The 22,036-nt window shown below is 45.8% G+C and overlaps 1 protein-coding gene across 3 annotated transcripts in view; it reads right to left on the bottom strand.

The window, feature by feature from the left end:
* Positions 1-3,219: 3,219 nt before the first annotated feature.
* Positions 3,220-22,036, bottom strand: part of LCLAT1 (lysocardiolipin acyltransferase 1) — a 299,303-nt gene continuing 280,486 nt past the window's right edge. For all 3 annotated transcript variants that reach the window (XM_063918936.1, XM_063918935.1, XM_063918937.1), the window contains exon 6: positions 3,220-4,902. In XM_063918936.1, the coding sequence (XP_063775006.1) occupies positions 4,403-4,902 (500 nt within the window). In that variant the 3' untranslated portion in view covers positions 3,220-4,402. The remainder of the gene's footprint in view (positions 4,903-22,036) is intronic.

Here is a 22,036-nt window from a genome sequence, read left to right as displayed (position 1 = left end):
TATAATGTCTCGGATAGATGGACTGTCCTGCATAACCCTGGTGTACAATGTCTTGGATAGATGGACTGTTCTGCATGTGTACAATGTCTCGGATAGATGGACTGTTCTGCATGTGTACAATGTCTCGGATAGATGGACTGTCCTGCGTGTGTACAATTTCTTGGATAGATGGACTGTACTGCGTGTGTACAATTTCTTGGATAGATGGACTGTCCTGCGTGTGTACAATGTCTCGGATAGATGGACTGTCCTGCGTGTGTACAATGTCTCGGATAGATGGACTGTTCTGCATGTGTACAATGTCTCGGATAGATGGACTGTTCTGCATGTGTACAATGTCTCGGATAGATGGACTGTCCTGCGTGTGTACAATGTCTCGGATAGATGGACTGTTATGCATGTGTACAATGTCTTGGATAGATGGACTGTCCTGCATGTGTACAATGTCTCGGATAGATGGACTGTCCTGCATGTGTACAATATCTCGGATAGATGGACTGTCCTGTATGTGTACAATGTCTTGGATAGATGGACTGTCCTGCGTGTGTACAATGTCTTGGATAGATGGACTGTTCTGCATGTGTACAATGTCTTGGATAGATGGACTGTCCTGCGTGTGTACAATATCTTGGATAGATGGACTGTCCTGCATGTGTACAATGTCTTGGATAGATGGACTGTTCTGCATGTGTACAATTTCTTGGATAGATGGACTGTCCTGCGTGTGTACAATGTCTTGGATAGATGGACTGTTCTGCATGTGTACAATGTCTTGGATAGATGGACTGTTCTGCATGTGTACAATGTCTTGGATAGATGGACTGTTCTGCATGTGTACAATTTCTTGGATAGATGGACTGTGCTGCATGTGTACAATGTCTTGGACAGACGGTCCTGCCTAGGTGCAGTGTCGCAGTGGCCACTAGTGAACTGGTGACCTCCTAAAAGCGGTCTTCTTACAGGCGTCACCACAACTGCCCATTATAACCTTCTTCCAGTTTCACAGTAATCTTGTGCTGTTCTTACAAAGAAACCTGTGTGTGTGTATATTTTATATATATATATATATATATATATATACACACATATACATACATACATACATATACACAATTTGTTTATTTTTATGACCAACACAATGAGTTTCCTGTTAGTGTTGGAGGTATATAGTAAACAAGAAACCCTGGAAGGTGGGGGGAGACCACTCCTATGCCATAGAAGAATAAATTACCTAAAGAAAACATATGAATTAAAATAATAGCAGTAACAATAATAATTAAAAGTATTATAACCTAACTACAGTCAGAAGCGAGAACAGCAGTGCCGGACATTGATCTAGTGGAGTGGCGGACCCCAGACAATAAATACTCTTCATTGCCATTCACCTTACAGGACATGTGTGTGTATTGTCGATGGATAAAAGACCATGCGTCTTTTCCACGTAGGGATCGTGATCCCTATTTTTAGCTCCTTTCTATTGGCATTCGTTAAGTATAGCGCAATACACTGGAGGAACCGCTGCTGTGTTCTGCTAACAATAACTTAATGTTGGTTAGATTTGTGCACGATTGGTTTAGAAGAACACTGCGACTGTCACACCAATCGCACTTAGCCAGACAGACTAACGTGGGCAGGAATAATGCGGAAAGCCCACAGCACATGGTCCTCTGAATGCACCCGCTGTATATTATGCATCAGTGAGTTCCTATTTAATCGATTGGGTGAGTTCCGGGTCATCACACCATTTACTATACCCTCAGCAGCGGTCAGAAGTGATTCTATATACTAGTGTTCATACTAGCACCCTGCACCTTTCAAATGCTGTGCAGTTCCTCTTTCCTGCCTGGGGTGTCGCTCTCTGCTCTGGTGCTTCTCAGCATACACAGGTCTGTATCACAGCACTGAGTAACAGATCAGAGTGTGCTGAGGAGCATCAGAGCAGAGAGCGACACTCCAGGCAGGAAGAGGAACTGCACGGATTTTGAAAGGTGCAGGGTGCTAGAATGAACACTACATACCATAACCAGAAACGTTGCAGTATTCGTCCTATTACAGCGCACAGAACAAGGGTCGAGAAGAAATATCAGTGTAACATGGTTGACTTTGAACTGTACGTAAAACTCCAACAGTTATGGAGGGAGCAAGACATCTTCACATCGCCTATTGCAGCGTTTCATATAAAAATGTCAAATAAAAAACATCAATAAAAATAACTGATAAATACACATGCACACACAGTTATAGCGGACGCTTTCCTGGGTTACATAATGCGCTATTTAAGGGAAGCGAGGTATTTCATAAATTCACCGACTTTTGAACATGACAGGGTTTCCGAACCTCAGTTACATGGACTGCTGGGAGTACCACCGACGGACTCCACATTTACTTCATCTTTTTAAATGCTAAATACAAACAAGCGGGGGGCTTCACTAACATTCACAGACAGGAAGGATTGGAGCTCATATATTCAGAGACATCGGGGGGTGAACACCACGCAAACGATTACAGATCCCCAAGCTGGACCTTACGTTTCCTGTCTCTTTAATACACTCGGGAGGTATCACACGTCAAACTAATGAATGCATTTCTTTAGAGCTGGAGCGCCCTCCTGTGGCAGGGTGAGCACATTTCCCCTGAATTATAATGTATTATATTGTGATTGCCCGCATGTAACACTCACATATATGCACCACATAATATAAAAGGTGCCTTCTATTTACACAGAAAGCCCTGCTATGTACTATATAAACTGAATGACAAATTGCTAATATTTGATGCAGCCGAGAGCTCGGTACAAGCTTGATGTGGGAATTTCAGGTCACACAGAAACGCGTTTCACACCACGATTTTCCCGAAAGACTCCTCACATGGCTACTTTTCCGTGAACCCTGCATCTTCCAGTATCTAACCCTCAAGTCTATGGCTTTCCACCCGACCCGTCCTCGTGCCACCAGTACTGTAATCACATCTGGGGACCGGTCACCACCTCACAAGCACCAGTACACTCATCTCCTTAAATAGTCTGCGCCACTGTGACTAAGCCCATAGCAATGATTAGGTTTCTTCAGCAAATTTAGAGCTGTCCAGAAAATCCAGGTATCCAGGTGTAGGGCGGATCACAAAGCAAATGGAGAGCTGTAAGTGCAGCAATTATCAGGACAGTCCCCAATAAACAGTGAAATAAATGTTAGGAGCAATACACTACTGGCAGTGCACAGATGGTTTAAATTGCCCTTTAATGCCTGTTTTACATAATATTCCATTTATATGCTCCAACGAGATTTGCAGGTTTTATACTGTATTTAGCAGAAAATGTGGGGTTATTATAGAACGGCTCCTGCAGCAAACAGACCATATTACTGGCTTCAGAGTAACACTTCAGTGCTACAAAGTACAGCTATATGTAGATATATGGCTGGATATTATTATACTGCAACAATATACATTTCACAGTTATTCAAACACGACTGCATCGGGTGTGGCTGTGAAGCCGCAGTATTTTTACAGTCACACCTCTGTATATAGTATAGCCAGTAATAGGATATTTTAGGGTGAATCACATTATAGTACTGGTCCTTCCCGTAACACAGTTATACAGAGGAATCGATACATCATTAAACTAACAGATGTTGGCTACACAGAGAAACTGATTGGCTCTATAACTTCAATAATAACACTTTGTCGAAGATTCTATGGGGGGGATTCAATTTTATCGCACATCACAACTTTTGAGGAGCGAGGAAAACGTGCAACGTTGGGTGTAACTTGCGCAGGCACATCGGCAGTAACTGATATCCCCTCTATAAGACGCACAGTATCAGATGATTGCCGTAATTCCAATGAGGTCATCCCAATACGAGTAACATTTGTGCGCAAAGATGATCAAACAGAAAAATAAATAAAAGATCCTATGTAAAAGTTAAACAATGGAAACATTACACTGATACCGAAAAATGACAAATGTCTGATTGTCTATTGACCAGTAAAAACAGTTTCCGTTACCCTATAGCGCACAGCTACGAATGCGCAATCTACGCCAACATATGTTCTAGCTGCTCCAGCACAAGGCGCCAGAGACCAACCCTTCGCTTGTTCCGTCTAGGCGGAATACATTCAGTAATACGTCTCACGACGAGTGAAATTGTTTAACAGTACGTACAGGATTTTTTTTTTGTCCAGTGGGATTTTTGGGGATTTTTGAAAAAGTGCAAAACGTCCTTTAAAAACACAGTGACGAAAGTACTCAGATGTAGGGTTTAGATCGAATTGTAGGCAACCTGTGGCTCTCTGACTGCTGGGGGGGAAACTGCAAGTCTCAGCATGCCACAGGTTGCCTAAACCTGGATTACATGCAAAATGTGTCATAGATTACAAAAAAGTATATGAATTACAAGGCCCTGCGTTATTCGGATTTGCCGGCTGTATGCTGGCGGCCGTTGTGGTACCGGTGACACGCCAACTCGATCAGCTCTAGTCCCCCGAAAAACTTCTCCTGGAGGATGAAGACCACGATCATCGCCAGTGTGTACCACCGTACGATGCTGCACATAGTGAGGGCCACGAATGAGGCAGTGATGAAGGAAGTCCAGTAAAGAAGCGACGCAAACTTTATCAAGTGCACCCTGAACTCCGATTTGCAGGGAGGGATTCTACTCCGTCTCGTGGCGTCAAAGTATCTCTCCCCTTCATAGAAGGCCCGCAGCCGACTCTCCTTCTCCTGCCAGCGCTCCTGGCACCACTGCTGAAGCGCCTCCTTGGAGACGGGAAGGCTGCTGACGGGGTACCGGCTGACATGGAAGTGTATCTCCTTAGGGAAGTTCCCGCTAAGAATGTGCTTCTCCGTTTGAGGAATGTTGTGAGGATAGGCCACGGTTATGTCATGGATGGCGTCAAGGTTATTTCCTGGAGAAGGGAAAACAGAAGGGAAGGGTCATAATGAGGTACAGTAGCAAGGTTCAGGTAATAAGCACAGATTATTAACGTTTACTCATATAGCACCAGTTTTATACTCGGCACCGGGAGCAAGCGCAGGAATAAAACAAGACTGAGTATTCCAGCTCACAATCGGGGGAACTGTAGTTGTAAAAGAGGGCGCTACCATTGCCACGTACACGTCGTGGTAGATACTGTATGACGTGTATAAAATGTTTGCAGTCTATGACATTCCCTGTGAAAATGCAGCATCACAACAACGACGCCTACAGGCCAGATAAAGGTACTGCACCCCACTGACAATTACGTGTTTTTTTTTTTGGGGTCTAATGCAAAAAAAATTGCAGCGTAAAAAGTATATTTAATTTTATACGCCCCTTTCAGAGATTTTTTTTTAAGAAAACAAGCTCCAAAAGGCGACTATACTGCTAGATAAATACTGATAACAGAAAACACTTGCTTTATGAGAAATACTGGAAGCTTTGAATACGGGATCCGGTCTGAAGGTCGACAATGTTAGGTCGACCACTATAGGTCGACAGTCAATAGGTCGACATGTGCTAGGTCGACAGGTCAAAAGATCGACACAAGTTTTTTTTTCCTTTTGTTGAACTTTTTCATACTTAATGATCCACGTGGACTACGATTGGAATGGCAATCTGTGCCGAGCGCAGTGTTAGCGAAGCGAGGCACCTTGCGAGGGGACGCGGTGCACTAATTGGGGTTCCCGGTCACTCTACAAAGAAAACGACACAAAAAAACACACATGTCCGACCTTTTGACCTGTCGACCTAGCACACGTCAACCTTCCAACCCTGTCGACCTAGTGACTGTCAACCTATAGTGGTCGACCTAAACGTTGTCGACCTAGACACTGTCGATCTAATGATCCACACCCTTGAATACAATGTTGGGTAGAACTTGTGACATTGTGTCCAGGGCTGCAAGCTTGAACGGCAGGAAAATAAGCAAGGGAACAGATTACATTACTCCCCTCGGATACCTTCCCTGGTCCCCCCCCCCCCCCCCCCAGCTTGCTGAAAACAGCAGGTGTCCCAGCACTGGAACAGGAGGGGGTCTGCTGGACCCCTGCTGCAAGAGCTGAAGGGCTTGACTGAACCTGCCCAAACCCAGAGCTTTGCAATCTTCTTGGCCCCCAGCATCACACCCCCCCTCCCCCCCTGCGGCTCTCACATGTTGTAACAGCATTAAGACATACGGAACACTGTTCCCCCGATCAACATTCTGAAGGTGTCGACACATAACTATATCCCTCTGTGTGAAGGAGATACAGCGAGTGCTATTCAATGTAAGACAGCGCCAGTTCTCTGTAAACTATATATACTGATCCGCGTTTTGTGGCGCAGGACGCAGCCGGGTCTCCTCCACTGTCTACTAGTAACATGAAACGAAACAAGGAAGCGACGGATCTCTGGACAATCGCAGGAAGCCGCAAGTCTTGCGCTGAAACATGATCAGCGGCTTCCATTGATCGGTACGAATGCGGCTGCCTCCTGGTTACATTGCGCAACGTTAACGACAAGAGCCCTGTATAACGACAGATAAAAGAGCGATCGGGGGAGATTCGCATGGGAATAGGGAACAGCGCTGGAAGACACGGTCAACACTAATTACATGAAACAAATCTTTGATCACAAGCTGACTAGTCTAATGCATTATTTTCATTCAGTCAGATCAGATTGGCGCCTGATTTCACGTTGATGGGTTCTGATGATCAAACAAGACCTGAAGAGGTAGGAAATAATAGCAATTTCAATGGATGTATAATTTCTCCGAGTCTCTGTGTTGCCTCTGCAATACATTATAAGGGACACAGACGGCTATTTCCAGGATGTGGTAAAATGCACAATTTATACAGTTCGGGGCAAAGTATAGATTATTTTATTCCAACAGATAAAATTATAAACTGTGAATTAATTTAAAAGTGACCATATGTGAAAGCAGTGTCCATTCACATAGAGGACAAGTGTACACTACTAAAAAAAGAACAAACGGCTGCGCTGAATATCAGGAACGAAACATAATGTACAGAGAGCCAACGTAAAAAATAACAATGTTTATTAATAAAACATATAAAAAGATTAATTATCAAATAACCGGTGAATAATATATATAAATATATATAAGAACAATCACTAGACGTGAACTAGTGGTATATTGTAATAACTCAGCTTATTGGGGTGAAAAGTTCCGTGATTCACTTGTTAGATAGTTGATAAATACCAGGTGTGTTGGTAGGATCCTAATGAATTAAAAGTCCCTCAGTTGAAATTGATATTCAATACCTTTCCAAAATGGGCTGGTAAGAGCCGAGCGTCCTCGGCTTCAATGTCCTGCAATGCCCATATACGCTGTGCAGCGGAAAGGAATGGACCGTCTCTCTCACAACCCGGTCGTGGCGGCGTGTGCGCTGAAGCCGCTGATGTCGGATGCTGTAGACGGAGGGTGCAGCGGGGACCAAGGAACACCTGGAAGATTTCACCTGAGCTGAGTGTGGATAGGGGCGGGTCCTGACGCGTTTCGTCACGTTCACGTGACTTTGAGAAAGTCACGTGAACGTGACGAAACGCGTCAGGACCCGCCCCTATCCACACTCAGCTCAGGTGAAATCTTCCAGGTGTTCCTTGATCCCCGCTGCACCCTCCGTCTACAGCATCCGACATCAGCGGCTTCAGCGCACACGCCGCCACGACCGGGTTGTGAGAGAGACGGTCCATTCCTTTCCGCTGCACAGCGTATATGGGCATTGCAGGACATTGAAGCCGAGGACGCTCGGCTCTTACCAGCCCATTTTGGAAAGGTATTGAATATCAATTTCAACTGAGGGACTTTTAATTCATTAGGATCCTACCAACACACCTGGTATTTATCAACTATCTAACAAGTGAATCACGGAACTTTTCACCCCAATAAGCTGAGTTATTACAATATACCACTAGTTCACGTCTAGTGATTGTTCTTATATATATTTATATATATTATTCACCGGTTATTTGATAATTAATCTTTTTATATGTTTTATTAATAAACATTGTTATTTTTTACGTTGGCTCTCTGTACATTATGTTTCGTTCCTGATATTCAGCGCAGCCGTTTGTTCTTTTTCTATGCTATCACCACAATACTACACATAGTATTCCGGCAAGCGCAGACTATCGGGAACTTAAAATTGTGATTATTTAATTCTATGAAACACGCATTGGTTTTCACTTTTTATTTTGATGATTAGGCGCTCGTTTGTTGCAGTTTTTTGTTTTGGTCTTCAAGTGTACACTACTACCCGCACAACAGAAGGGGCGAGAAGAGCTTCTGTAATGCTGGACCTATGGATTTACACAAACAAAAAGGTTGAGTTGACAATAACTCGTAGGGGGGGGGGGGGGGGGAATGTAAATTATGGGCACCATTTTGACCTGGTCTCGCCCACAATGATGTCATGGACTGAGAGAAAAGTACTTGAAGAAGAAAAGGAATTACAGAAAGAGAGCGCAAACAATGGAACTGTACTGAATCGTTGAGTTCTCCCAGAATAAAAGGCAACAGCATAAACACTAGTCAGAGTCTCATAACGAGAATCATTTTGTACAGTCATCCCTTAAATGTTTAAATTAGACAGTAACAAAGGGAAATAAGAATACCTCATCTCTTGGCAAACTAATCAGCTCTTTTGGATTTCAGTGTCATCTGTATGCGGCTGATATTAAAATCTACCTATCCTCCCCAGACTTGTCACCATCTGTATTGGGCCGTGTCACTGAATGCCTTTCTGCTATTTCATCTTAGACGTCATCCCACCACCTAAAACTTAACGTATTATTTCGAAAAATAAGATTTTAAACCTACCGGTAAATCTTTTTCTCCTAGTCCGTAGAGGATGCTGGGGACTCCGTAAGGACCATGGGGTATAGACGGGCTCTGCAGGAGACATGGGCACTCTAAAGACTTTAGATGGGTGTGCACTGGCTCCTCCCTCTATGCCCCTCCTCCAGACCTCAGTTAAAGAACTGTGCCCAGAGGAGACGGACAGTACGAGGAAAGGATTTTTGTTAATCTAAGGGCAAGATCCATACCAGCCCACACCATCCACACCATATAACTTGGGATATACGAACGAGTTAACAGTATGAAACAACACAGCATCAGTCCGAGACTGATCAAAACTGTAACATAACCCTTATGTAAGCAAAACTATATACAAGTCTTTCAGAAGTAGTCCGCACTTGGGACGGGCGCCCAGCATCCTCTACGGACTAGGAGAAAAAGATTTACCGGTACGTTTAAAATCTAATTTTCTCTTACGTCCTAGAGGATGCCGGGTACTCCGTAAGGACCATGGGGATTATACCAAAGCTCCAGACCGGGCGGGAGAGTGCGGATGACTCTGCAGCACCGATTGAGCAAACATGAGGTCCTCATCAGCCAAGGTATCAAACTTGTAGAATTTAGCAAAAGTGTTTGAACCCGACCAAGTAGCTGCTCGGCAAAGTTGTAACGCCGAGACGCCTCGGGCAGCCGCCCAAGAAGAGCCCACCTCCCTAGTGGAATGGGCCTTTACCGAATTTGGTACCGGCAATCCAGCCGTAGAATGAGCCTGCTGAATAGTGTTACAGATCCAGCGGGCAATAGTCTGCTTAGAAGCAGGGGTGCCAACATTGTTGGCTGCATACAGGACAAACAGTGCCTCTGTTTTCCTAACCCGAGCCGTCCTGGCTACATAAACTTTTAAGGCCCTGACTACATCAAGAGACTTGAAATCTTCCAACAAGTCCCCCGTAGCCACAGGCACCACAATAGGTTGGTTCATATGAAACCATGAAACCACCTTAGGCAGAAATTGAGGACGAGTCCTCAACTCTGCTCTAGCCACATGGAAAATCAGATAGGGGCTTTTGTGAGACAAAGCCGCCAATTCGGACACCCGCCTCGAAGATGCCAAGGCCAACAACATGACCACTTTCCAAGTGAGAAATTTTAACTCAACTGTTTGAAGAGGTTCAAACCAGTGTGACTTAAGGAACTGTAACACCACGTTAAGGTCCCATGGTGCCACTGGGGGCACAAAAGGAGGCTGGATGTGCAGCACTCCCTTTACAAAAGTCTGGACTTCTGGGAGAGAAGCCAATTCCTTCTGAAAGAATGTTGACAGGGCCGAAATCTGTACCTTAATAGAGCCTAACTTTAGGCCCATATCCACTCCTGTCTGCAGAAAGTGGAGAAAACGGCCCAGGTGAAAATCTTCCGTAGGAGCATTCTTGGCTTCACACCAAGATACATATTTCCTCCAGATACGGTGATAATGTTTCGCCGTCACCTCCTTCCTAGCTTTTATCAGAGTAGGGATGACCTCCCCCGGAATACCTTTCCTAGCTAGGATTTGGCGTTTAACCGCCATGCCGTCAAACGTAACCGCGGTAAGTCTTGGAACATGCAGGGCCCCTGCTGCAACAGGTCCCCCCTGGGAGGAAGAGGCCATGGATCTTCTGTGAGCATTTCCTGAAGATCTGAATACCAGGCCCTCCGAGGCCAATCCGGAACAATGAGTATTGTCTGGACTCTTTTTCGTCTTATGATTCTCAGTATTTTTGAGATGAGTGGAAGAGGAGGGAAGACATAGACCGACGGAAACATCCATGGTGTCACCAGGGCGTCTACCGATACCGCCTGAGGGTCCCTTGACCAGGAACAATACCTCCGAAGTTTCTTGTTGAGGCGTGACGCCATCATGTCTATTTGAGGAAGCCCCCAACGACTTGTTATCTCGGCAAAAACTTCTTGATGAAGACCCCACTCTCCTGGATCGAGGTCGAGTCTGCTGAGGAAGTCTGCTTCCCAGTTGTCCACTCCCGGAATGAAGACTGCTGACAGCGCGCTTACGTGATATTCCGCCCAGCGAAGAATCCTGGTGGCTTCCGCCATTGCCACTCTGCTCCTTGTCCCGCCTTGGCGGTTTACATGAGCCACTGCTGTGACGTTGTCTGATTGAATCAGAACAGGTAGGTCGCGAAGTAGAGTCTCCGCTTGTCGTAGGCCGTTGTATATGGCCCTTAATTCCAGCACGTTGTTGTGTAGACAAGCCTCCTGGCTCGACCACAGTCCCTGAAAATTTCTTCCTTGTGTGACTGCTCCCCATCCTCGGAGGCTCGCGTCCGTGGTTACCAGAACCCAGTCTTGAATGCCGAACCTGCGACCCTCTAGAAGGTGAGCACTCTGCAGCCACCACAGGAGAGACACCCTGACCCTGGGGGACAGGTGTATTTTCTGATGTATTTGTAGATGGGACCCCGACCATTTGTCCAGAAGGTCCCACTGAAATGTCCTCGCATGGAACCTGCCGAAGGGTATGGCCTCGTAGGCCGCCACCATTTTTCCCAGTACTCGAGTGCATTGAAGAACTGACACTCTTTTTGGCTGTAACAAGTCTCTGACCATGCTCTGGAGTTCCTGGGCTTTTTCCGTTGGGAGAAAAACCCTCTTCTTTTCCGTGTCCAGAATCATGCCTAAAAATGATAGCCAAGTCGTTGGAATCAACTGCGACTTTGGCAGATTTAGGATCCAGCCGTGTTGCTGCAGCACTCTCAGGGAGAGTGACACGCTTTTCAGCAACTGATCTCTCGATCTCGCTTTTATCAGGAGATCGTCCAAGTATGGGATAATTGTGACTTCTTGCCTGCGTAGGAGCACCATAATTTCCGCCATTACCTTGGTGAAAATCCTCGAGGTCATGGACAGCCCAAACGGCAACGTCTGAAACTGGTAATGACAGTCCTGTACAGCGAATCTCAGGTACGCCTGATGAGGATAAATGGGGACATGAAGGTATGCATCCTTTATGTCTAGTGACACCATAAAATCCCCCCCTTCCAGGCTGGAGATCACTGCCCGGAGAGATTCCATCTTGAATTTGAACTTTTTTAGATACAGGTTTAGGGATTTTAGATTCAGAATGGGTCTGACCGAGCCATTCGGTTTCGGGACCACAAATAGAATTGAATAGTACCCCTTCCCCTGTTGCACTAGGGGAACCTTGATAATCACTTGCTGTTGACACAGCTTTTGTATCGCCGCTAAAACTATTTCCCTCTCTGTGGGAGAGGCTGGCAAAGCCGACTTGAAAAATTGGCGAGGAGGCACTTCTTCGAATTCCAGTTTGTAGCCTTGGTATACAATTTCTATCACCCAAGGATCCACATCTGACAGAACCCAGATCTGGCTGAAGAGTCGAAGACGTGGCCCCACCAGCGCGGACTCCCGTAGTGGAGCCCCCGCGTCATGCGGTGGATTTAGTAGAAGCCGGGGAGGACTTCTGCTCCTGGGAACTAGCCATAGCCGGCATTCTTTTCCCTCTATCCTTACCTCTGGCGAGGAAGGAAGAGCCCCGGCCCCTTCTGGACTTATGCGACCGAAAGGACTGCATCTGATATTGAGGTGTTTTCTTTTGCTGTGGGGGAACATAAGGTAACAAAGCTAAATATTTATCGTATATATTACCCTTTATGAGGTCTAAGAACACTGTACGCTATCTACGTAAGAAGTACCGTAAGGGTACGCAAGTTGCGTAACGATCGCTCAGCCGTAGGCGAGACGCTCAAGCGTCGCGTTCGCTCACGGCCCAGAGATCACAGGCAGGCACGCTATTGGCCGCTGACTAACGTAATGTTTCGCTATGGCGTAGCGGACGCTCGAGACCACAAGAAGATCACCAGCGGCGCAGACGCTCACAACGTTAAACCTTTATATCTATACCTTTAACAATGAGATACACAGTATACCTTAGTGTAGAGACAGGGTGTAAGTGCAACCTGGTGTAACCTGATTAACTACAAAGCTGTTTGAGCGTCACCGACGCTCAGAGAATACTTAACACTATAAGAAATACACAGATACCTGGGTTTAGGGTCCAAAGCCTATTATATGTATTATGACTATTATACTTGCAAAAAGAAACACAGTACAAATGATACACTACAATATAACAGAGACTACCTAACCAGATAACTACACCAGAAATACAATACAATACAATCTAATCAAGGGAAAATACGGGAAGAAAGAGAAGAGAGAGAAAGAGCTCACAGTAACAAGAAGATCAATATGATTGCAGAGAAGCTTACACATGTGAGGAACAATCGCTGCGCAGTTAGTCAATGCTGATGAAATACTTGAGCTTACTCATACTGGCTGTCCCTATATCATGGGACAGAAGCTAGACTCCATTTTGGGAAAACTCCACTTGATTCCAAAGACTACACCACATGGCTGAAAGGGGGAGGGGAAGACATCCAGCAGCAGCCATTTTAGATTTGCAGGTCCAAACACATGGCACTCTCTACTACACCACAATCACATAGCAGAAGACACAAGACTCCATTTTATTCCCAAAATGTCCAAGCCTCAGAACAATGCATATGTTCTGATTTTACAATTCCAAACCATCTAAATCACCTTTCACAATGTAATCCAACTTCCTAGAACCATTTTATAATTTCACATTCCCAAACAACTTCAGTATCTCAATAACCAGAGCATATTCATCACAAGACCAGACCACAATGTAATTAACACAAATGTAACTGCATGGTGGTATTTATGATTAACAAGATATATAGTATAACTAACCAGCACAATCTATTTTAAATCTCCATAGGCAAACAAATACCACAAATACTATGCTACAGATTGTATACTGTTCCAATTCATCACAGACTTCACAGAGTATCCACAAACACCCAACAATCACACAACTGCCCAAACCTCGTTAACCTTAAGCCATTTGTATCTCCAAACTAACTAAGCTATGCCAACCGTTCTACAACTACATTGCTACAAACACATATTTAAAACTATTCTATGCCAATCAGCCATGAGATATTGAGATGATACTTAGTCTTTTCTAAGGAGCCCGGTGATGATCCAGCCATGCTTGCTGTGTGCTTTGTTCTGAGTGTAGCTACATTACATCTGTTCTCTGAGGCCACACCTGACCACTACCTTCCTGTTTGACCAGTACCTGGGGGAGGGGTCTTTCTTTCTTTGTATATGCTGATCAGATTCAGCCCTGAAAACTTAGTAAAAGGTTGTCTTGAGCATTCATTGTTCTAACAATGTGATCTTAGCTTTTATACATATAATCATATCTATCTGCTGCAATGTCCCACAACTTCACAACCAGCATCAAACTAACCCACACATCATTCTGCTTGCTTCAATACCAAACATGATGGGCACATCTGGTTCTGTTCAAATGATACGTATTCATGACATCAATTCATCAGCCAATTCTAAATCTCCATGATGTCTGGTGCTTGACATTATTATAACCATGTACTGTATGAAACAAGCGCCGAATCCATCTCCGTGCCATGTCTGAGCAAATGCGTGTGTTTCCATATATTGCTGTGCTCGCTGCGCATATTTGCAAGTATAGCGACTTAAATGTGTGTGTGTGGTTTGAATGTTCTCTCTATGTAATATTTTTGACTTTGACAAAGGCAAAAAAGAAGATTTACCCGCGGTAGCTGTGGAAACCAGGTCCACGAGGCCCTCCCCAAATAAAACCTCACCCTTGTAAGGCAAAGTTTCCATATGTCTCTTTGAATCGGCATCACCCGTCCATTGGCGGGTCCACAGGGCTCGCCTAGCAGAAATTGCCATGGCATTGGCTCTTGAACCCAACAGCCCAACGTCTCTCGCAGCGTCTCTCATATATAACGCTGCGTCTTTTATATGACCCAAGGTTAATAAAATGCTATCCTTATCTAGGGTGTCAATGTCAGATGACAAGTTATCTGCCCATGCTGCTATTGCGCTACATACCCATGCCGACGCTACTGCCGGTCTGAGCAAGGCCCCCGTATGTGTATAAATTGATTTTAAGGTAGTCTCCTGTCTGCGATCAGCAGGATCCTTGAGGGCTGCCGTGTCTGGAGACGGTAGCGCCACCTTTTTGGACAAGCGCGTCAAAGCCTTGTCCACCCTGGGCGAGGATTCCCACCGTAACCTGTCCTGTGCGGGGAAAGGATACGCCATAAGAATTCTCTTGGGAATCTGCAGTTTCTTGTCTGGAGTTTCCCAAGCTTTTTCAAATAAAGCGTTCAGCTCATGAGATGAAGGAAAGGTTACCTCAGGTTTCTTCTCCTTAAACATGCATACCCTCGTGTCAGGCACCGAGGGGTCCTCTGTGATATGCAAAACATCTTTTATTGCAATAATCATATAATGAATAGTTTTGGCCACCCTTGGGTGTAACCTTGCATCATCGTAGTCGACACTGGAGTCAGAATCCGTGTCGGTATCAGTGTCTGCTACCTGGGACAGGGGACGTTTATGAGACCCTGAAGGGCCTTGTGACACAGTCAAAGTCATGGATTAACTCCCTGCTTTTTCTCTGGACTCTGCTTTGTCCAATCTTTTATGTAATAAAGACACATTTGCATTTAAAACATTCCACATATCCATCCAATCAGGTGTCGACTGTGCCGACGGAGACACCACAATCTGCTCTACCTCCACCTTAGACGAGCCTTCCGCTTCAGACATGCCGACATACAGGTACCGACACCCCCACACACACTGGGATATATATATATATATATATATATGGAGACAGTCCCCCAATAAGGACCTTTGGAGAGACAGAGAGAGAGTATGCCAGCACACACCCAGCGCCACTGGACACTGGAACAAAATCCCAGTCTGTACAGCGCTTTATATATCAATAATACACTCACTGCGCCAAATAAATGTGCCCCACCCCCTCCTTTTTGCCCTTTGTACTTGTGTTCAGCAGGGGCGGGGGTTATTTAATATACTGCCTCCGCAGTATATATATGTCAGCCAGTGTCCCTTGAGGTTTATTATTGCTGCCCAGGGTGCCCCCCCTGCGCCCTGCACCCATACAGTGCCGTCAGTGTGTGTCGGAATGTGGGAGCTGCGCGGTACCTCAGTGAAGATCTGAAGTCTTCTTTCTTCTTATACTCACCCGGCTTCTATCTTCCGGCTCTGTGAGGAGGACGGCGGCGCGCGGCTCCGGGACGAACAGAGAGGATGAGACCTGCGTTCCAACCCTCTGGAGCTAATGGTGTCCAGTAGCCTAAGAAGCAGGGCCTATCATTTAAGTAGGACTGCTTCTCTCTCCTCAGTCCCACGATGCAGGGATCCTGTTGCCAGCAGTGCTCCCTGAAAATAATAAACCTAACAAAAGTCTTTTTCAGAGAAACTCAGTAGAGCTCCCCTGCAGTGCACCCATTCTCCTCTGGGCACAGGATCTAACTGAGGTCTGGAGGAGGGGCATAGAGGGAGGAGCCAGTGCACACCCATCTAAAATCTTTAGAGTGCCCATGTCTCCTGCGGAGCCCGTCTATACTCCATGGTCCTTACGGAGTCCCCAGCATCCTCTAGGACGTAAGAGAAAAATAATTAATTCTATTTCCACCGGCCAACAGTAATTACCAACCTGACATCTCTATCACTGTTGAGAACTCGACAAACAATAACCCCACAAGCTCGCTGCCTCAAAATCATGTTACATGCATCCGATTTTCCTCTCTAGACGTTCATCGTCTGCAGATCCGCTCTGTCAGTCCCTCCATTGGTTACTTGTACACTACCGCATTCAATATAAAATACTTTTACTTACACACAAAGCCATTAATTAAACTACACCAACATACATCTCTTCACTCACCTCAAAATATCTCCCTACCCGACCTCTCCGCTCTCCACAAGATCTACGTCTCTCATCCACTCATTACTCGCTCTCGTGCACGATTGCAGGACTTTCTTTGGCCTGCACCCACTCTGCAGAATGCCCTCCCGCACACAATAAGACTCTCCTCTAGTCTCCAAACCTGCAGACTCTCCTCTAGTCTCCAAACATTCCCTGAAAACTCACCTCTTCAGGCAAGCTTATCAAATTCCAGAACCACCCACATAATCTTCATAAACCTTCTATCCAATTATATCCTCACTGTACAGTCCACACATATCCTCCACATATTTTCTCGTTCTTCACCTTCCCATCCTCCTGACCCCAGGAGAATACTGCTGTGTGACCATATCACGCAGCCCTCTAAGAACCTTTGCAATCTGGTGGACCATTATGCAATAGCTAGCACCTATCCTTGTGTATCCATACCTATTTTCCTATAGATTGTAAGCTTGCGAGCAGGGCCCTCCTGCCTCTATGACTGTCTGTTATTACCCAGTTTTGTATTATCACTGTTTGCTGCGCTATAGAAGAAACTGTTAATGAATAATTACTTTATAAAGCCCATTTGCCGAGAATATCACTATCAAACAAGCAAACACATTAAATATATAATAATTATGCCCTATAACTGCTACTCTCAGAAATCAGTGTCTGTGAAGGAGATGATATAACGACATTCGGCGCGTTTCTTTGTTACGCAGCCAACAAAAGCCGATCTAATGAAATCCGCAATCACATCAGTTTAGTGTCACTTACAAAAACAGCTCGGAGGCATGGAGACTGTACAGCTAGATAATTCCCGTCTCCTAATAATGCATACATATGCTAAATGCACAGACAAGGCAATTATCAGCAAGCTATATAATCGCTGATGAAAGGCATAATCCATCTTTCATTATACTTGTATCAATGCGTTATGTTAGAGCCTAACACGTGTATTATTGTTTTGTGACTGTGTGGCAGCGACACCCATTAATGTAAGTACCACTACAGCCACCGACGTGGGATTGTCAAATGATGCTGTGCGGCAGCAGCACCACAAACCTGCAACTACTCTGTGCGGACAGGTCAAACATCTGCCAGGACACTTATACCTACTACCAAGTTCCAGGAAAAATAAACGGATTTCTTAAAGAAAAAAATGTGAATAAATCAGTAACACAAGTAAAACACACTGAACTGTCCTCAAACTATTGCTGATGCCGCGACAGGTACTGCGCCACTTGATCTGCGGCAAGCATCTGTTTTGCGTGAATATGCGTCCTAATTGTAACGCGATGCAACAAAACCCCTTCACAAGACTGCGCTGACTGAATTTGAAATACGCCACTTCTATATCTGTGTGCGACAGAGTCTGGATCTGTATATGAAGTGCTACAACTAATCGTCTGCGACTTTTTTTTCAAGGCGTTTTGATCATGTAGACTCGGTCGCACAGATATACAAGTGTCACATATAACATTAATCAGTGCAGTCTCGTGAAGCTTTTCTTGCTTCGCACTACGATTAGGACGCACATTTGCGCAAAAGATGCTGCACCGCTCGGCTCACGTGCGCCAGGTGCTGCATTGAGGCTGGGTGAGGCCGGTATGTTGCCGGCAGAGAGTTCTCTATGTATTGTCTGTCCCAAAACCGTACCCACGGACCCAATGTCACAAAAAAAAAAGTGAACAGCTCGTTCTGCTGCTCAGCTGAAAGTGCCAATATGCATTACTTCGGAGCAGGGGTCTCATCACAATGCATCATCAAACCGCACAGACGTAAAGTGGATCCCTGAAATCCAGAGGGGGGCCCCCAAATATTTCGAGAAAGTTATGCAGTCACCGTTAGCACAGTCGACAGCAGAAGGTCATGGTTAAAATATCGACATGTCGGTATCGGCTAAATGTAGACATTTCCACGAGGCTTAGGATTGGCGTTATGGTTAGCATTAGGGTTTTGGACAGAATGACAGATAAAAATAAGAATTTACTCACCGGTAATTCTATTTCTCGTAGTCCGTAGTGGATGCTGGGTACTCCGTAAGGACCATGGGGTATAGACGGGCTCCGCAGGAGACTGGGCACTCTTAAAAGAAAGATTAGGTACTATATCTGGTGTGCACTGGCTCCTCCCTCTATGCCCCTCCTCCAGACCTCAGTTAGGGAAACTGTGCCCGGAAGAGCTGACATTACTAGGAAAGGATTTGGAATCCAGGGTAAGACTCATACCAGCCACACCAATCACACCGTACAACTCGTGATAACTATACCCAGTCAACAGTATGAACAATAACTGAGCCTCTCTCAACAGATGGCTCATACAATAACCCTTTAGTTAAGCAATAACTATATACATGTTTTGCAGAGAGTCCGCACTTGGGACGGGCTCCCAGCATCCACTACGGACTACGAGAAATAGAATTACCGGTGAGAAAAATAAGAATTTACTTACCGATAATTCTATTTCTCGGAGTCCGTAGTGGATGCTGGGGTTCCTGAAAGGACCATGGGGGAATAGCGGCTCCGCAGGAGACAGGGCACAAAAAGTAAAGCTTTTCCAGATCAGGTGGTGTGCACTGGCTCCTCCCCCTATGACCCTCCTCCAGACTCCAGTTAGGTACTGTGCCCGGACGAGCGTACACAATAAGGGAGGATTTTGAATCCCGGGTAAGACTCATACCAGCCACACCAATCACACAACTTGTGATCTAAACCCAGTTAACAGTATGATAACAGAAGAGCCTCTGAAAGATGGCTCCCTAAACAATAACCCGAATTAGTTAACAATAACTATGTACAAGTATTGCAGATAATCCGCACTTGGGATGGGCGCCCAGCATCCACTACGGACTCCGAGAAATAGAATTATCGGTAAGTAAATTCTTATTTTCTCTATCGTCCTAGTGGATGCTGGGGTTCCTGAAAGGACCATGGGGATTATACCAAAGCTCCCAAACGGGCGGGAGAGTGCGGATGACTCTGCAGCACCGAATGAGAGAACTCCAGGTCCTCCTTTGCCAGGGTATCAAATTTGTAGAATTTTACAAACGTGTTCTCCCCTGACCACGCAGCTGCTCGGCAGAGTTGTAATGCCGAGACCCCTCGGGCAGCCGCCCAAGATGAGCCCACCTTCCTTGTGGAATGGGCCTTAACAGATTTAGGCTGTGGCAGGCCTGCCACAGAATGTGCAAGTTGAATTGTGTTACAAATCCAACGAGCAATCGACTGCTTAGAAGCAGGCGCACCCAACTTGTTGGGTGCATACAGTATAAACAGCGAGTCAGATTTTCTGACTCCAGCCGTCCTTGAAATGTAGATTTTTAAAGCTCTGACAACGTCCAACAACTTGGAGTCCTCCAAGTCGCTTGTAGCCGCAGGCACTACAATAGGCTGGTTCAGGTGAAACGCTGATACCACCTTAGGGAGAAAATGCGGACGCGTCCGCAGCTCTGCCCTATCCGAATGGAAATTAAATAAGGGCTTTTATAAGATAAAGCCGCCAGTTCAGATACTCTCCTGGCGGACGCCAGGGCCAGTAACATAGTCACTTTCCATGCGAGATATTTCAAATCCACATTTTTTAGTGGTTCAAACCAATGGGATTTGAGGAAATCTAAAACTACATTTAGATCCCACGGTGCCACCGGAGGCACCACAGGAGGCTGTATATGCAGTACTCCTTTGACAAAAGTCTGGACCTCAGGAACTGAGGCCAATTCTTTTTGGAAGAATATTGACAGGGCCGAAATTTGAACCTTAATAGATCCCAATTTGAGACCCATAGACAATCCTGATTGCAGGAAATGTAGGAAACGACCCAGTTGAAATTCCTCCGTCGGAGCACTCCGATCCTCGCACCACGCAACATATTTCCGCCAAATGCGGTGATAATGCTTCGCGGTGACTTCCTTTCTTGCCTTAATCAAGGTAGGAATGACTTCTTCTGGAATGCCTTTTCCTTTTAGGATCTGGCGTTCAACCGCCATGCCGTCAAACGCAGCCGCGGTAAGTCTTGGAATAGACACGGTCCCTGCTGAAGCAGGTCCTGTCTTAGAGGTAGAGGCCACGGATCGTCCGTGACCATCTCTTGAAGTTCCGGGTACCAAGACCTTCTTGGCCAATCCGGAGCCACTAGTATCGTTCTTACTCCGCTTTGCCGTATGATTCTCTATACCTTTGGTATGAGAGGCAGAGGAGGAAACACATACACCGACTGGTACACCCAAGGTGTTACCAGCGCGTCCACAGCTATTGCCTGCGGATCTCTTGACCTGGCGCAATACCTGTCCAGTTTTTTGTTGAGGCGAGACGCCATCATGTCCACCATTGGTCTTTCCCAACGGTTTATTAGCATGTGGAAAACTTCTGGATGAAGTCCCCACTCTCCCGGGTGAAGATCGTGTCTGCTGAGGAAGTCTGCTTCCCAGTTGTCCACTCCCGGGATGAACACTGCTGACAGTGCTATCACGTGATTCTCCGCCCAGCGAAGGATCCTGGCAGCTTCTGCCATTGCACTCCTGCTTCTTGTGCCGCCCTGTCTGTTTACATGGGCGACTGCCGTGATGTTGTCCGACTGGATCAACACCGGTCTTCCTTGAAGCAGAGGTTCCGCCTGGCTTAGAGCATTGTAGATTGCTCTTAGTTCCAGAATGTTTATGTGAAGAGACTTTTCCAGGCTCGACCACACTCCCTGGAAGTTTCTTCCTTGTGTGACTGCTCCCCAGCCTCTCAGGCTGGCGTCCGTGGTCACCAGGATCCAATCCTGTATGCCGAATCTGCGGCCCTCCAATAGATGAGCCCTCTGCAACCACCACAGAAGAGATACCCTTGTCCTTGGAGACAGGGTTATCCGCAGGTGCATCTGAAGATGCGTGCATTGATGCACAGACACCTTTCCTGGTTTTAGGAGATTCCTGACCAGGTCGGATAACTCCTTGGCTTTTCCTCGGGAAGAAAAACCTTTTCCTGAACCGTGTCCAGAATCATCCCTAGGAACAGCAGACGAGTTGTCGGCATTAATTTGGATTTTGGAATATTCAGAATCCATCCGTGCTGCTTTAGCACCTCTTGAGATATTGCTAATCCCATCTCTAGCTGTTCTCTGGACCTTGCCCTTATTAGGAGATCGTCCAAGTATGGGATAATTAATACGCCTTTTCTTCGAAGAAGAATCATCATCTCGGCCATTACCTTTGTAAATACCCGAGGTGCCGTGGACAAACCAAACGGCAGCGTCTGAAACTGATAGTGACAGTTTTGTACAACGAACCTGAGGTACCCCTGGTGTGAGGGGTAAATTGGAACGTGGAGATACGCATCCTTGATGTCCAAGGATACCATAAAGTCCCCTTCTTCCAGGTTCGCTATCACTGCTCTGAGTGACTCCATCTTGAAC

This window comes from Pseudophryne corroboree, chromosome 4 (assembly GCF_028390025.1).
Source record: "Pseudophryne corroboree isolate aPseCor3 chromosome 4, aPseCor3.hap2, whole genome shotgun sequence".
In the NCBI taxonomy this organism is placed as follows: Eukaryota; Metazoa; Chordata; class Amphibia; order Anura; family Myobatrachidae; genus Pseudophryne; species Pseudophryne corroboree.
Note: the sequence above shows the minus strand (reverse complement) of the source record. Positions and strands in the feature narration are given on the sequence as shown.